Genomic DNA, 17,391 nt, shown 5'->3' on the forward strand with positions numbered 1-17,391 from the left:
TATTAAATGTATTGATTTAGCAGACACTTTTATTCAAAGCAACTTGCAAATAAGGAATACATAGCCTATATACAAAGAATTTTAATATAATACTACTACTACTAATAATAATAATAATAATAATAATAAGAAGAAGCACCCGTCCTTGCTGAAAAAGCTTTTCAGACCTGGAGACTTTTCTTTGCATTTTCTTTCTTAATCAAACACCATAGCAAAGCAATGTTACTAATACTTAATAATACGTTAATTCTAGAGAAACTGAATACAGTTTTTTTTTTTAAAGACAAGGCTCATTTTAAGCAAAGCCACAGATCATGCTGTGAAGCAAAAAAAAACTGGTAGATTTACAAATGTCATAAAATAGGAAGTGACTTTAGCCTTAATGTTATCTCTGATTGGTTCTTAAAGCAAAATCTCTCTTGATAATTAACCAAATTTGGTTTTGAATATATTACCTTCAGGGATTATTTAACGCACATAAAAATTCCCCCACGCAGATCACAAAACATGACTCAAGGCCATATATTACCACATACAGGAGTTAACACAGGGCTTGTCTGTTTACTGTCTGCAATCACTGTTAAATAGAGTATCCCTACTAAATACAATCAGTATCCCACAGAAAAGAAAGCAGTGTAACTTTTATAGTCCTATTCAAATACACATCCTGTTTGAGGATTACAGCTGCTGGGTGTGTGCGCGCGAGTCAAACAGAATTTTGACCTCAAAATCCTGTTGAACATCTGGGCGGACGCGCATGCGCACCAAAAACTAGGTGAACTGCCCGAACTCGCAAGCAACTTTTCAAACAATTACCCTGCCTTTTTCCTGTCATCGCTCGCAAAAGGTGACACTGACCAGTTTGTTTTAGGGGTTGCGTAAACGGATAAGTGAGGAAATCAGATGTAGTGACGTCGTTATGTTTCACAGGAAGATGTTGAACTTTTCTGCAACACTATAAAGTTGAGTATGTTGCGCCAAACCGGGGGACACAGCGCTGTTGTTTTGAATTTGACATTGCTTTTATGTCACTTCATATTAGAAAACACCTTTCAAGTCGGTTTTTAGGACTATTCTTATGATTTTCATCCCGCGGATGCATAACTCATCATGACAAAGGAAACTCTCTGGACCGTGGCAACCACGGCGACGCTTTTCTTCTGTTTATGTTTTTCATCTTTTAAAGCCGAAAGCCCTTCTTGTCACGGCGCCTACGACCTTTACTTTGTTTTAGACCGGTAAGTACTCGGAAATTTAAATGTTGTCAAAGTCAAAGTTCTCCAGACAAAATGTATTTAGCCTACGTATAACGCACAGATATACTGTTTAGGGGTTGCATATTGTTAACACAATACAGTACAGGCTCGTGTTTGTGGGCAAAGTTTGACCTGATTTTACATGAGTGCCAGTCAGACACTACTGGCGACTAGCACCATCCAGGGGCCACACATCAAGACACTTGGCTGGAAAAATCATTTTTAGTGTCTTGCACTACTAGTTGTGGTTGGAAAAACGCTGTCATCTTCTGTTTATAAAGTCTTGACTGACTATCTATCTATCTATCTATCTATCTATCTATCTATCTATCTATCTATCTATCTATCTATCTATCTATCTATCTATCTATCTATCTATCTATCTATCTATCTATCTATCTATCTATCTATCTATCATGTTTAATAGATGTATGTTCAAGAAGACTGGCTGGCTGTCTATCGAATGTCTTTTTGTAATTTCTAAGTTCAAGAAACATATCTGTCTCTGTCTGCCTGTCATCTGTATCTGTAATGTTTCATCTTAAATGTCAACCCTTTGAGAATAGTTGTTGGCCTCAGTGCAGTCCACAGGATGATGGCATAGATATGCTCTTTTTGAAGAACTGGGTGCAGCACAGAACTAGCCAGGCATAATGACCGGTCCACCTCCAGATCTTTCCTCATATTAAATGCGGTGTGATGTTCTCTGATGGTCCCACTAAAGCGTATCTAGATTCTCTGACCTTGGCTTGAGACAAGGAAGAAGTCAATGCATTAAAAAAAATGATTTTCTAATTACCTATCGCTTGTGTTTTATGTTCTCAGCACATGCAGTGGACTATAATTATTAGTTCAATTACCTTGTAGCTATTACATCAAGGGCACATTTTACACACTTTTCTCATTAAAGACACTCCATTGCATTGAGGTTAATGTCACAGAAGTCCACTTTCATGTATTTTATGTTGTGAAATGTACAGATTTCCCAATAATAGGAAAAAATAATTATGAAAGCATCCCTGTATCTACAGTTGCATTCTGTCTGTGATACCTCTGCTTGATTTTATGTTGATTTGTGCAGTGTTTACTAGTTATGTGTTCTTTGTTACCCATCCCTTTGCTTGTCAGTTTATATAATAGGCTCCTCCTGCGAAATGTCTTAAAATGTAAAAAAAAAAAAAAAAACACTGGCCAGGCCAGTTAAAAGGCTGTTATTTGACCATTTTTGAAGCTATCAGCAGTAACCAAGTTTGTTTGTACAGTTAATATGTGCTAGTTCCATTATCTACCAACAGCCTTGTCAATAGACGGTTAACCGTTTCTAGTTTGAAATTACACTACTATTCAAAAGCTTGGGGTCAGTAAGATTTTTTTTTTTTTTTTTTTTTTTTACTTATATTTAGTAAGGATTAAAACATAAATTTTAAGTACTTCCATCCAAGAGTTGCTCAAAATATTAAGCATTTTAAACATTTCTAATAATATCAAATGTTTCTTGAGCACCAAATCAGCATATTTCTGAAGGATCATGTGACACTGAAGACTAGAATAGGCCTAATAATGCTGAAAATTCAGCTTTACCATCACAGGAATAAATGACATATAGACAATAGAAAACAGTTGTTTGAAATTGTAATTATAATAATAATTTACTTTTAACTGCATTTTTCATCAAATAGATAGCTTTGGTGAGGATAATACACGTTTGAACAGTTATTTGCACAGTTTTGTGTCTCAAAACGATTTATTTATAGCAAATATATTAGCACGGCCACTAACCGTAGCTTGATGTTTGGTGTTGGAATGATGAAATGTTTTTAGTGGTCAGCAGTGCCTTGACGCAGTGTGTTGTGTGTTGTATGTAGACAGACTCCATCATTTCTCTGAGATAGTGTTAACACTGAAGTGTAGCTGACTCAGCCTCTTTGCCACAGTGTAATCAACAGCACAACTCTTACAATAACCACATGAAGACATTTGACTTAAAGATTTAAGTATAATTGCCTCAAGCTGTTTCTTGTTTTTTTGTTTTTTAGTGCTGACATTTTTTTCATGTGCTTTGTTACAGATCTGGAAGCGTTTCGACTGACTGGGGTCAGATCTATGACTTCGTCAAAAATCTTACAGAGAGATTTGTGAGGTAAATATTCTTGCTTTCTTTTTTATTGTTTTATGCTGAGTTTGTGTGCTTTATGCTACCAAACAAGTCACTGTACAATAATGGTTCTGAATGTAACTCCCAATCCACCACATCAAAGGAAGTCATCCATAACAACTTGAATCAAAGCTAAATGCTATCTTGGCTACACAGCAGCTGCACATCCGGTTCTGAGATGGCCCTACGGTGGGACGGTGGGGGGGTGGGGGGGTGGGGGGAATCGCCAGATGAATGTGAACTTATGTAACGTTGACTCAATGTATGTGCCAATACAGACGGTAGCGACCTAGCCAGAAGAAAGCAGTCTGCTTGAGAAAATAGCAAAGGGAGCAGGTGGGAGTGGGTGGCAAGGAGGCTCAGTCTTCTGGGCTGTGAGAATGGCCATTTGCACTGCAACCATCCAACAGCACACTTATCCCTCACACATGAAAGGAGAATACGCAGCCAATGTACTTTAAGTCATGGGTGCAGGAAGACCAGTGCAGTCTGCCATAGACTTTGATGGTCTTCTGTTGTGCCATGTGGTCTGCACTGGCTCTTTTTAGGGTCTTTATTTAAGCATTGAATGGACCTATAGTGTATACGTATATCTTTTAGGGATTATCTCGAGTTGCAACACGTCTTTATATCTTCAGGAACATTCAGGGTAATTTCCTTTTCAGGACAATTATTTATTCACGCAGGACATCGTAATACCATTAGGCAATTCATTGTTGTATTCATCACTCAATCAGCTTGTGAAATGTTCAGTCCTCCTGCCTGTTCTTCGTTTGATTTTGGTTAACAAAATTTGGCTGCTTGAACACATTTGGATGTTCTCCCTGAGTAGCTCATATGGGGGATGGTTGTGGATTGGATGTCATTCTGAGTGAGAAAAAGCAGCACCACTCCTTATGCTTAGTCCTGAGACCTGACTTCAAATGTGTAGAGGAACCCAACATGTTCCTATATCTGTATCAGCTTTTGTGACAGAAGGTTGTGAAATAGACCAACTGCTTCCTTGAAATGTACTTGTCATAATCAGCAATATATTTGTTGTCAGATTATGTGTCAGTTCTCTCTGAGAAAAAAAATTATATTCCAATATCATTAAGACATTCAATGAAATACTTAAACTTAAAAATGTTGGCTTGGCAACTTAACTGAACTGAAATGCGTAAGTAAAATGACTAAAGCTAAAACTCAAATAAAAATAAATTAAAGATAAATAGAAATATAATACAATAAACAAACTAATACAAAAGTGAAAAACTGACAAATAGAAAACTGAAAGTCTTTTCAAAAATTGAATAAATTCTGTAATGGTATTATAAATAATACTGGATAGCATACCAGTATTACAGTTGTACGTTTTGAACTTGACATAGGTCCAAAATGCAATCATCATGCATCTTTATTGCATCATTGTTTTTTTTAGAAAAATTGCGCGTCCTGCATGTTTGTCCTATTCGTATTGTGAAAGGAAGGACGAATAAATATAGGAAGTGACAGGTATAAATATAATCACCAACAGGATGTCTGCATGAATCACACATGACAACCTGTTTCCTGTCTGTATATCAATTAATCACTTCTTTGGTCCAAGCAGAAGAGTTCTCTTTTCCCAGACACAAGCTTTTATTAGCTAGTCACATTGGCTATCTTACTCATAAACCAACTCTGATGATTGCGAGAGGAACATGAGAACAGCGAGGCTTTCAACATCACAGGATTTCTCTGACCGCATCATTTGCACCAATGCTTGTATTTAGCTTAATTATTAAAGTATAAATATATATGTCAATTCTGAAGAGGTTTTTAGCTGTGATAAAAAAAGAGATGTGTATAACTACAATTTGCAGTTGTACTTGATTTTTGATTGCCACTCATTTACAGCGTTTTTCCATTTTTCTCATATTTTTCCATTCTAGTCCAAATATGCGAGTGTCCTTCATAGTGTTTTCATCAAAAGCAGAAGTTGTGTTACCGATCACTGGAGACAGGTATGGAATCAGGCTTGCATGAAGTATTTGCAGTTCTTAGTGTATGAAAGCTAGTAGACCACCATGTGTAGTACACCTTTCCCCGGTTTCACAGACAATGCTTAAGCTAATCCTAGACTAAAATGCATGTTTGAGCTATTTTAACTGAAAGAATCTTGCACTGACAAATCTTAAAATATGTCAGTGGCATTGTTTTGTCTCAAGATGCACACCAGTAATGTTTTTTTCTTGGGCACGTTTATAAAAGTTACTTAAATGTCCTAATTGAACTAAGGCCTAATCCTGGCTTAGTCTAAGCCCTGTCTGTGAAACCGGGCCCATGTGTTTGTGTTGTATATTACATTAAAGATGAGTAAATATTTAAGGCGTAAAGGTTTCCTTCATATGTAGAAGGGGTTCAATGACTCTAAAATGACCATTACATCATGTTGTATGCATAACATTTAGTAGAATATTTCTCACACATACACTGATCAGAATATGTCTTGCTTCTTTTTTTTTTTTTTCATTATCAGGGGAAAAATTAATGATGGTCTGACGATTTTAAGTAAGGTCAATCCTGCAGGAGAAACCTACATGCATGTAGGAATGAAAGAGGTAATTTATAAATATATATATATATATATATATATATATATATATATATATATATATATATATATATATATATATATATATATATATATATATATATATATAATTTTAATTAATTAATTTTTACTTTACATGAACAGGGGAATAGAATGTGCATTTTGAAAATTAATTTATATATTGTTGTGATGACACTGGAGTGTATGAAATCTGCTTTTGACTGACTGTATTTCCTGTACTTTAGTCTTGTGCTAGAATAAACAAAATACAACTGTAAACTGTTTGGTCCCCTCATGACCATGATAAGGCATAATTACATCTTTCTAAATAAACACACCACATTCAGTGTCCTGATTCTGGGTTCAAGGTCATTTCTGTGTAAGTCTTTATTACAATCATAGATAAATTATATATATGTTTTAAATATTTATATAATTAGGGCCCGAGCATTGATGGTGTGAGGACCCTATTGAAATTGCTTCGTTTATTATTATTATTATTATTTACTGTGCAGTTTTTGAGAAAATAGACAAGTTTCTACTGACACAACTTTATAACACTTTTATCCAGGCATCTGAACAAATGAAAAAACAGCTTAAAAAGTCCTCTAGTATCATTGTGGCCTTAACTGATGGGAAGCTTGAACCATATATCCATCAACTCACTAAGGAAGAGGTGAGCTGGAATCTAACACTTTACATATTTTTATACTTTTATGGCAACAAATAAATCTTTTTTTTTTTTTACTTGTATACAGGCTGATATAGCAAGGCAGCATGGGGCTCGTGTGTACTGTGTTGGAGTAAAGGACTTTGATGAAGAACAGGTAATATTGGCATTTTAAAATAGTGTGTATACTACATGCATGCACAGAATCCATGCGCAATTAACACTTAAAATGCTCTCTAAATCTCCACCAAGTGCAGGGGTTTTGCAGAGTTGCCTGTAATTGCAGGACTGCTGCTCTTTTCCTGTTTCTGTAGCGATGACAAACTGAGTTAAAGGAGAGGAAATGTCAGCACATTTTTTTTCTTGCTTGGCTATCAGCCCCGTTATTATTATCTTTTTATTTGCCTGCCAACAGCTCGTCGATGTGGCTGATACCAGGGAGCAAGTGTTCCCAGTCAAAGGAGGCTTTCAAGCTCTCAAAGGCATCGTTAACTCGGTAAGTTCTCCATGCCTGGGGCACCCATCCCAAAAGGTGTAATAAATGCCTCTGTGGTTTTAGTCCAGGGGTTCTCAAAGTGGGCTAAATAAATTTAGGTCCCTATGATTTCTACAATGCGGAAAACACGGACGGAATCGCAGAATCCACTTTTGTGTTTTAATTTTAACAGTAAACCTGTTTACTGTTAAGAAATGTGGCACTTTGCTAAAAAAATAAAAGGAATTGTTACATTTTCATTTTATTACATTTTTAAAAGATTAGCCTTCATTTCATTACTGCCTTTTTGATAATACATTGTATTAAAATTACTGTTGTAGTTATGATAATTTTCTCCACACTAATGGGGTCCCTGGCCCCAAAAAGTTTGAGAACCCCTGTTTTAGTCGACTAAGACATTTTTAAAACTATTAAGCATTTATTTAGCTGACAATTTCTTCAAAGCGACTCACTAGACTCATCATGTGAACAACCCCCTGGAACAAAACCTTAAGGGAAAAATGCTGAGAGAAACTACAACAAGCCCATGTTTTTAACCCTTAAGCCGCCTCAGTATTGAACTAGAGTAGACCATTTTCTGAATATCTTGTGTTCTTTGATATGGACATATTTTTGCAATTAAAAATAGGCTTCAGACAGATGTTTGATGCTAAAGCAATCGGGATCTGTTATTTAACCTAAAGTTTTTTTTGTTTTTTTTAAATGCTGTTTTGTAAGGCAACTTTATAAAATATAGCTTTTGAAAGCGCTTGCATCACTTGGTTGTAAATTGTTGGTTATGAAGGACTCTATACAACATTGTGTTTGTATGAACTTGCCAAAGCGGTTTCATCTTACACAAGTCTGTTGACAATTCATTTGTGATATTTTCCATTTGCTTCATGATGCTTTGAAATGGTCCTTGTCAAGTATTTTTCAGTGCATGATTACCCCTTTATGTGCATGGCATTTACCAATAATGCGGTTTAACATTGTAAACATGGTACGAAGACTGAACACTTCTGCCTTCGGTAAACCATCAACAGCTGAGATCAGTGTTGTTGTACATGGGTGTGTTGTTTTGTGACTACAGGAATCAGTTTCTGGGATATTTTTCAGGTTTAGTCATGCAAGACAAAAGACAGGACCTTGTTGTCCTCCTTGTCCTTCTCCAGAAAAAAGATGAAAAAAGACCCATCATCTCGTTACTTGTTTGGCCAAATGGAGTTTCAGGCCCAGCAAAACACAGGCATTCTCTAGTGATTAGTAATCTTGGAGGCTGGGCTAGTTGGCCTCATGTTGCTCTCTGCTCAGATTTCCAGGATTTGAGATCATCTGTGCAGCTTTGCAGTCCGGGGCTAAAGTAGACTTAACAGATTTTGCAAAAAGCAAAAGCCTAAAGAATAGATTTAGCCAGGCCTATTTTAATATTCCAAGAATGTTTTGATTGATGGCAGAGAAAGTTTTTGTAAATATTTTGTGGCCATATCATAATATTTGCATGGTATTGTTGACTGGGGCATATCTAGACTACTGTTCAAACTGATGGGGTCAGTAAGATAAAAAAATAAAAAAAAGAAGAAGAAGAAATTAATACTTTGAATGATCCAAAGAGACAGAGCTTTTTTAATGTTACACAATATTTTTATTTCATTTGAGCTTTATATTCATCAAAGAATCCTGAAAAAAAAAAAAAAAAAATTAAGCAGAGCAACTTTTCAAAATTGATGATAATAAGAAATGTTTCTTGAGCACCAAATCAGCATATTAGAATGATTTCTGAAGGATCACATGACACTGAAGACTGGATTAATGATGCTGAAAATTTTGCTTTGCCATCATAAGTTACACTTTATAATATAATAAAATAGAAAACAGTTATTTTGAATTGTAATAATATTTCACTGTGTTTTTACTGTGTTTTTATCTAATAAATGCAGCCTTGGTGAGCCTAAGAGACTTCTTTACAAAACATTAAAAAATCATACCGACCCCACACATAAGAATGGTAGTGTATATAATGTCCTTTTTTGTGGTCAGATGAGGTCAAGAACATTTTCAGACAAATTTCAAAGCAGTATTTGTAGCGCTAATTCTCACACTGCTGATGCCTCGTATTCATCATACAGTGAAGTCATGGCAGAATCATGCTGTGGAGCCATTAGAGAAGAATGTCAGAGCAAAATATTGGAGAATAGGAAGCTATGAAAAAAAAAAAACTTTTTCAGCAGGATGGTGATCCAAACACAAGTCCAAGTGAAAAAAGGTCAGTCCATTTGAGAATTTTTGGCACTGCAATAATGTCATTATTAATCAACTAGAATCAAGATTATAGCTGTCTAATAATGACAGATAGATAGATAGATAGATAGATAGATAGATAGATAGATAGATAGATAGATAGATAGATAGATAGATAGATAGATAGATAGATAGATAGATAGATAGATAGATAGATAGATAGATAGATAGATAGATAGATAGATAGATAGATAGATAGATAGATAGATAGATAGATAGATAGATAGATAGATAGATACTCTAATGCTTTAAGTCTATCTTCTAGATGGATGGATGGATGCTTTAAGTTTATTCCCGTGTATAGATGCCTGTCAGAGAAAATAAGTTGAAACGTCTTGCGATGAACCTCCCTTGTATCGTGCCATCTCATAACTCATTAAAGAGCCATAAAGACCATCCTGAATATTTTTCGGCCCTGACGTTTAGTCAGTGTTCCTTCTCCCCTTTAATGATAGCAGAGTTTATCAGGTGTCATATTCAATCAGCCTGTTTTATACGTGTCCTCCACTTCAGTCTGAAGCCTCATCTGCGCTGCAGGTGATTCGGAGGACCATATCTTTCTGTTAATGTTGTCTTTTTGCCCATTGTGTACAGAGATTTGCATAGTTTGTCCTCTGTTGATTTATGTGGATGATGGGAGAGGCGATGGTGGCCTCTCACAGGCCTGTTTATATGATAATGTCAGCCTGCGGTCTCTAATAGAGCTGAAGAGGGAAAATGGCACCGCATAATTTCCCCATAACGGCTGACACGGGTCTATCCCACACCGCACTGTATGTGATGCTCGTCTCATTGAGCTTGATTTGGAATAGCAAACATCCCCGGCGTGAATGCTAAAGACCCGGACATTGTGATAGCTGATATAGTGATTCTGCAGTGACAAGTACTGATTTTAATACATTTTTATCATACAGATCCTCAAGCAATCATGCACAGAGATCCTAACAGTGGAGCCGTCCAGCGTCTGCGTGAACCGTAAGCATTTCAAGGGCTTTTACAGCTATCAGGGTGGATGAAATTGCCTTTTTGTGCGTGTGTGTGTACGTGGTCGTTGATTTGGGTGAACGCCCAGGAGTGCTTCTCATTATGTCCTCATCTGGTTTACATACCACAGAGTCCTTTGACATTGTTTTGAGAGGGAACGGATTCACAGTGGGGAGACAAACAGAAGGAGTTCTCTGCAGTTTCATAGTGGATGGAGTTACTTACAGTAAGTATGATTATACCACATGTATTGACCTCAGTCTTACCCTTAAGCTTGATATGATATTGCATAGATAAAGCCAAATGATAAAAGACCGTGAGAGTCAGTTGTATACAGGAACTGACAAGCTAGTCACACCTAGGATGCAATACACCTAAGTTTCAAGACGTTTTGTGGCTTAACTGTCACTTTAGGTTACTAAAGACGTACTCAACTAGACCAACAAACATCTAAAGCAGTGTTTCTTAACCAGGGGTCCACTGGGGACTTCAAAAAGAGCTGAAGGATGACATAAAATTATGTTAATTAATATATTTGTATAATTTAAAAAAATCTAACTTAAAGGGGCCATCGGGTGCAAAAATTTACTTTTAAATGGTGTTTGCATATAAATGTGTCTTTGCAGGGTGTGGACACAATACCCTGATACATGATACAAATCCATTCACTCCTTTTTTTTTAATCCTCAAAAAGCCTAAACACCTCTCAATAATCAAGTAGTTTTAATTTTCTGAGCAATATGATGAATATGATGTCATGACTATCCCATATTAGCATATTTCCCCCCTCAGCCAGTTGTAGACTTTTCTTCACTTCATGTTGTCCTGTGTCTACACCTCCCACAGAAGAGTGGGGTGGGGTGTGCAGTAGCTCATTATCATTTAAAGAGACATGCACCGAAACGGGTCGCTGTGATTAGAGCTGTTTTTGAGGAAGTAAAAAGGGTGTTGTTTTGCACAAACATTGAGGAATTTTAACCAAAGTATGTTACAGACTTTACATGAAGACCCTAAAGAATCATACCAACTTGTGGAAAATGGGCATCCGATGACCCCTTTAACTAAAATGTTTATTATTTGTTTAAATTATGGAAAGACAAAATCATTGACACTCCCAGTTTTTGTTAAAATATTATAATTGTATATTATATATCAAAAATGTTGAGAACCTCTCATCTAAAGCAACAATATTTTCGTTCTACATTTTCTTAAAGAGATAGTTCATCCAAAAATGTTGAAATTCTGTCATTTACTCATCTTCATGTCATTCCAAACCTGTATGACTTTCTTTATTCTATGATACACAAATGAAGATGTTTTGCAATGTTTCTTTGCTTTATTTTTTGTCCATACAGTGAAAGCCAAGGGGGTCCAAAACTATATTTGACACCACTGACTTTCATTGTGTCAAGACATTTTTCAGAACATCTTCATTTGTGTTTCACAGAATAAAGAAAGTCATAAAGGTTTGGAATGACATGAGAGTAAGTCAATTATCTTAATTTTCTTTGTGTGAACTATTCCTTTAACTGTGTATAACAGTCATAGATGTATGGTTTTTCATGAGCAGTCACTATACTTTTTTTGTGCTGTCCCTGAATGGTGTTTCCTTTATGAGTGCAAAACCATTATGACAGATCCACATATGGGATCCACATGTTTGCTCACTGCTTTTGGAACCAGACAGGAAATACATAAACGTTGAATTCTGGGTGCCTTCAGCAGTGATGCGGCAAAGGAAGCATTTTCAAGTGGGATGAATTTTTTTTTTACTCTTGCCTGCACACGTCAGCAGTTCTTCTAATGAGCCTCTACGCCATAACAAATGGCCTGGCGGTACACATCTTGGGTGTGTGTGTGTGTGTGTGTGGGGGGGGGGGGGGTTCTCTAGCTAGTTTGGCAGCGGATCATAACACAATCAACTTTCTATTCATTTTGCAGAGGAAAAGCCAAGCAAGGTGAGGAATGACTATGTCCTATGTCCTGCTCCAGTGCTGTATTCAGTGGGACAGTGAGTATTTATATTTCATAAAGCAGCAAGTGTCATTAAGATCGCCAAATGTACAGAAAGCATGCATTCAATAATCAATCATTTATCTTGCATCATTTCAACCCCACTTGAACAGACTGTTACAGCCTATCGCACATACTTTGAGCTGCTACATTGTGACCCATTAAATTATCATATGATATGCCAGCCTGAAATGTCATGTTACAACATTATGTTATTGAATTGACTGAGACGCAGCACCCTGTGTAGATCTGGGATTAACTGTGAGCAGCTTGTGTGAAATTATGCTCTGACTTACCCGGGACGTTTGATCCCCTATACGTGGTCGCCATTCAAAAGGCTTGCTTAATTAACTCTTGGCTTGCAACTGTGACCCATTAAGTAGTTTGCTGCTATGAACGGCTAGTAAACACATCTGGTGGAGGGCTTTAAAAGGATGTGCGACAGATGCACCGATTCCCTTTTCCACGCTCCCATTTAAATAATTTACGATGCATTGACAATAGGCAACCACATAACACCTGCATCATGTCAGAGCGCTAGAAATTTCCGTCTTTTTCTTCCACTCTCTGTCCATTTCTACCTGTCAGCCCAGTTTGCATTCTGACAACTGCCAATGTCCAGCATCTCTAGGTATGCTACCTAGAAAACCAGTAGTTCATGTCATTTATATCATATTTGCAGACATACTGTATATGAGTTGTCCTGAACAATCCTTGCTGAAACAGATTACTAGGGAATATCAGATAGTGTCTTTTTTGAGGCGTTTTGGGATTCAAAGGGTCTTTGTGGTTCAGTGACGTATCGCCAGATATCAGGGTCTCATCTGCAACGACAGCTGTTGGTTCGTCAAACCAGGATCTAGGGCATCTGTCAGCCTGCCCATTAGCGCTGGCCAGCCCCGTCCCTTTGAGTCATTGGCTGGAGGGGGTGAGGAACTTTTGTCTGGCAGCAGTATGTCCTCACCTGCGTTTTCACAACAACAGCGGAGTGAGAAAAATAACTGAGGGACAGACCTGACACCTGCCTGCAGCGCGAGTGGTGGAACGTGCCTCATCAATAATCAATCTGATCTGTCAGGCCGCCATTTTAGTTCCATCTGCGTAGGGGGTGGGAGATGCATCCAGTTAACATGGCAGCGCTGCCTCCACAGGAGCTCCTCCTCTCACTCTGCTAGATGATTAAAAGATGGTTACTCTTTCCAGAATGAAAGGCAATGATGCACTGAATGGTTTATGCATTTTTGAATCAAAGTGTGATGTATTTCATTTCTGGATATGTCACATTGGATGTTTTCACCAGTGCTGGGAAGCTAATTGCCAAGCTACAAGCCAATCATAATTTGAATGAGCTAATCTAAAGTCAGTCTATTCTTGTGGAAAAGTAGTTCTACTACCATTCAAAGTTTGGGGTCAGATTTTGTAATGTTTTTCAAAGAAGTCTCTTATGCTCACCAAGGCTGCATTTATGTGCTAAAAAAAAACAGTGATATCATGAAAAATGACTGTTTAAAATGTTCTATTTGTATATAATTTAAAATTGTGTTTATTCTAGTGAATGCAAAACTGAATTTTCATTGTGTCAAATGATCCTTCAGAAATTCAGAAACGCTGATTTAGTGCTCAAGTATCATTTCTTTCTATTGTCAATGTCCAAAACAGTTGTGCTGCTTAATATTTTTTTGTGGAAACTGTGATACATTTTTTCAGTATTCTTTGGTGAATATAAAGTTCAAAAGAGCAGTTTTAGTATGAATTAGAAATTATTTGTAGCATAAATGTATTTACTGTTCTGTCACAACTCTTGGGAGATTGGTTTGGTAATAGAGATGGGCATGCTAATGGGTATGGCAATGTCTATGTATTTTCTATTGGCCCCCCGTAGATCTATACAGGTGGAGCTGGGGAAGGTGGAGGGTTTCTGAAAGTGTGCTGAATACTGCTAACAGCAACACTACCGGTATTAGTTGAATGTTGAGCCGCAGCTCATTGGCCATGCAACAGCAACCAATCAGCTGTGCTATGTAGATAATGATGTGATCAGTAGATCGATAGGTCCTAATGAGATAAGGACCTATCAGCCTGCGCCATCTAGAGTTTCATGCCAGAACTAGGTAATCACTTTTGATCAATTTAATGCATTCCTGCTGAATAAAAGTATTACTTTCTTTTAGAAAGTCTTGCTGACCCCAGACTTAATTGGTAGTGCATGCTACATGCTACTAACAAATAGCTAACCAAATCGAGACTATTTAATGTGGTAATATGTTTTTAATTAATGTAACATCAGATGGTATAATTTATTTTGTAATCAGAGTAGTTTTAATCTGGCACAAAAACAATTAGAAAAGTAATTAAAATGGTAATGGAAATTGTAGTACAGTAGCATTGCACACAGCCTGATTTAAATAAGAAAACTATGTGAATCTAACAGATTTAACTTTTGAAGTTTAGTCAGACATGCGTGCCGTTGTGTTACCGTCTGTTGGGGCTGATGCATATGTAAGGCCTTCAATAATGCAGGTTGTTCGCTTTTATTTGAAAGGGAAGTTAGGAAGCCCTTAGTGACACCCATGTCATCCCATTCAGCTACGTCACTTTCACTTTTCATCAGCATGTGCTTTGTGACAAGGAATCAAACTCACACACCACTCTCAGTCTCTTGTGGTGCTATGAGGGGCCTTCTGTGATGGCAAGAGCACTTGTGTCCATGTGCTTGAGTTATTCTGCTGAACTTCTGTCACCTTTTCTTCTTCTCTGCATTTCTAGACAAAAGAAAACCATTTCGAACAGTTTCAAGAACAGAAAAGGCAAAGAAGTCCAGGGTGCTCAGGGAGTTCAATAAGACGTATGAAGGTGCTCTTTGGGGTCGGGAATTCAAACGAATTCCTTTATTTTACTGGCTATTTCATAATAGAACATTTAAAAGACATGGGGGACACACAACCCACGCGTAGTGGCACAGACAGCCTTCTTCAGGGTGTGCTTCCCAAACAAACAATTTCCCCTTTAAAATAACAATTAGTCAGTAAAATAAAAGCTTTTTAATATTTTGAAGAAGAGTTTCAGGAACAGCTTTGTATGTTTAGCACAGGTTTCAGAGTACCTCTGAAGATAAATAAATCAGCCTTCATTGTTTGTGATGTTTGTTGCCAATTGCAACATCCAATAATACAGATTGAATGTTATCAAGTCTCACAAAGCATCACATAAATATTCCTCCAGAAATGCTTTCTGTCCACTACAAACTGTACAAAGGTGATCTGAGGAATTTTAATGCAAGGGAATTTGGTGGATCACTTCTCATCCATTCACCAAACATACATATATCCAGCTTGATTAACAACTTGCCTCCCATTTGCATGTATTGAGTATGTCAGCTGAATTAGCCTCTCCTCTCATCCATTCAGCACCTAGTTAACATGCAAAAAAACCCTTTCAAGCTTCCTGCAGCCTAAGGACTAGATTTTTCTAAAGGCAGTGACAGTTAAAGCGGATATCATCTAAAAGTCCTCAATAGACCAAAAAAGCTACATTACAGTGCAGGACTGTAAGAGACTGTGGTTTACACTGTAATGGGAAAGACCCTTTAGAAAGTTAGTTCTTCAGTTGGTGTTGTTTGTGAAGGAACCTTGCTGGTCTCATTGGTGGGAATGCTTTGCGCAAGACCCAAAAGTTAGTGGAATCTTCGTTGTTTGCTGTAGGTAACTCTTTCTCTCCCTTATCTCTACTGCATCATCATCGGCTCTGCAGACAGTAGCCTGTCTTTTTTACATATTCTCTCATTTTGGGAGGGATCTCAGGCGTTCAGTCAGTCGATTTCCTGCTTGAGGATTCTCATTAGCCCCATGGTAATTGTCTCCTGCATAATAGACATATGGAAATTACAATGCCGTTCATCATTAGTGCCTTAATTGCGAGCCACCTTCAACTCCCTCCACAGTAAATAAGAGAAAATTTGCAACAAATTCTGTAGGAATTTAACTTCAAATAATTCTGACACCAGTAAGCATCACTAGTATGACCTTTCCCCCCCCCCTTTTTCAGTTTAGTGTTATTTCATTTCTGTTTGTTTCTTGTTTAGTTTCCATATACATTTTTGTTTTCTTCCCTTTTTTGTATAAAACGGATCCAACACTGCCTATTCTGACACTTGCTTTTATCAGAAATCATACTCTAAATAATCCCCAACTAGACTCTTCCCTATGTTAGCTTCCCCATTGCTGCTGTAACTATATATATATATATATATATATATATATATATATATATATATATATATATATATATATATATATATATATATATATAAACTAAAACTGTTCACTGAAAAATTTCTTCAAATAAAGCTGGATTTACTTTTGTTCTATTTTCACCATTTATTCAAAGCCAGTGTGTAATGACTCTAAACATACCATTGGGTTTGTGTTCTCTTCCTACAGACAAATGGAGGTCCTGATCAGCTTGAACAGTGGCATATCATACCTCACCAGTGCTTTCACCATAACTGCCTCCTCGTGTGTAAGTCAAACATGAGATCAGAAAGAAAAATAACTGGATTTGGAGTAGGATTTATATTACATGAAATTCTTTCTTTCTTTCTGTTTTTATAGCATTTTCCTATTATCCTATTTTTAAGCTAATTGTAAATATTCCCTCTCTCTCATTAGTCGGATGGCACAGTGGTGGCCATTGTGTTCTTGGTGCTCTTACTGCTGTTGGCTTTGACTCTGATGTGGTGGTTCTGGCCACTCTGCTGCACTGTCGTAAGTGTCACATGTCTTCCTGCTCTCAGTGTCACATCTCAAGAGTTTCTCCCTTATCTCACAGAGAATCCGTATTGTGATTGAACTGGGAATTATATTTTCCTATGTTACATTTTCACCGTAAAGTCTCTTGTGCTTCATCATGACAGTAAAATAAGAAATCAATAGTAGGAGCTATTGCTGTAATATCTTTTTCTAA

General features: G+C 37.0%; 1 protein-coding gene across 1 annotated transcript in view; it reads left to right on the plus strand.

The window, feature by feature from the left end:
- The first annotated feature begins 734 nt into the window (after nucleotides 1-734).
- antxr2a (ANTXR cell adhesion molecule 2a) overlaps nucleotides 735-17,391 on the plus strand; it is a 55,527-nt gene continuing 38,870 nt past the window's right edge. The window contains exons 1-12 of the mRNA XM_079814054.1: nucleotides 735-1,238; nucleotides 3,325-3,396; nucleotides 5,325-5,396; nucleotides 5,912-5,993; nucleotides 6,558-6,662; nucleotides 6,745-6,813; nucleotides 7,072-7,152; nucleotides 10,347-10,407; nucleotides 10,547-10,642; nucleotides 12,358-12,427; nucleotides 16,869-16,947; nucleotides 17,097-17,192. Of these exons, the coding sequence (XP_079670180.1) occupies nucleotides 1,111-1,238; nucleotides 3,325-3,396; nucleotides 5,325-5,396; nucleotides 5,912-5,993; nucleotides 6,558-6,662; nucleotides 6,745-6,813; nucleotides 7,072-7,152; nucleotides 10,347-10,407; nucleotides 10,547-10,642; nucleotides 12,358-12,427; nucleotides 16,869-16,947; nucleotides 17,097-17,192 (1,011 nt within the window). The 5' untranslated portion in view covers nucleotides 735-1,110. The remainder of the gene's footprint in view (nucleotides 1,239-3,324; nucleotides 3,397-5,324; nucleotides 5,397-5,911; nucleotides 5,994-6,557; nucleotides 6,663-6,744; nucleotides 6,814-7,071; nucleotides 7,153-10,346; nucleotides 10,408-10,546; nucleotides 10,643-12,357; nucleotides 12,428-16,868; nucleotides 16,948-17,096; nucleotides 17,193-17,391) is intronic.

Source organism: Gobio gobio, assembly GCF_949357685.1.
Source record: "Gobio gobio genome assembly, chromosome: 4".
In the NCBI taxonomy this organism is placed as follows: Eukaryota; Metazoa; Chordata; class Actinopteri; order Cypriniformes; family Gobionidae; genus Gobio; species Gobio gobio.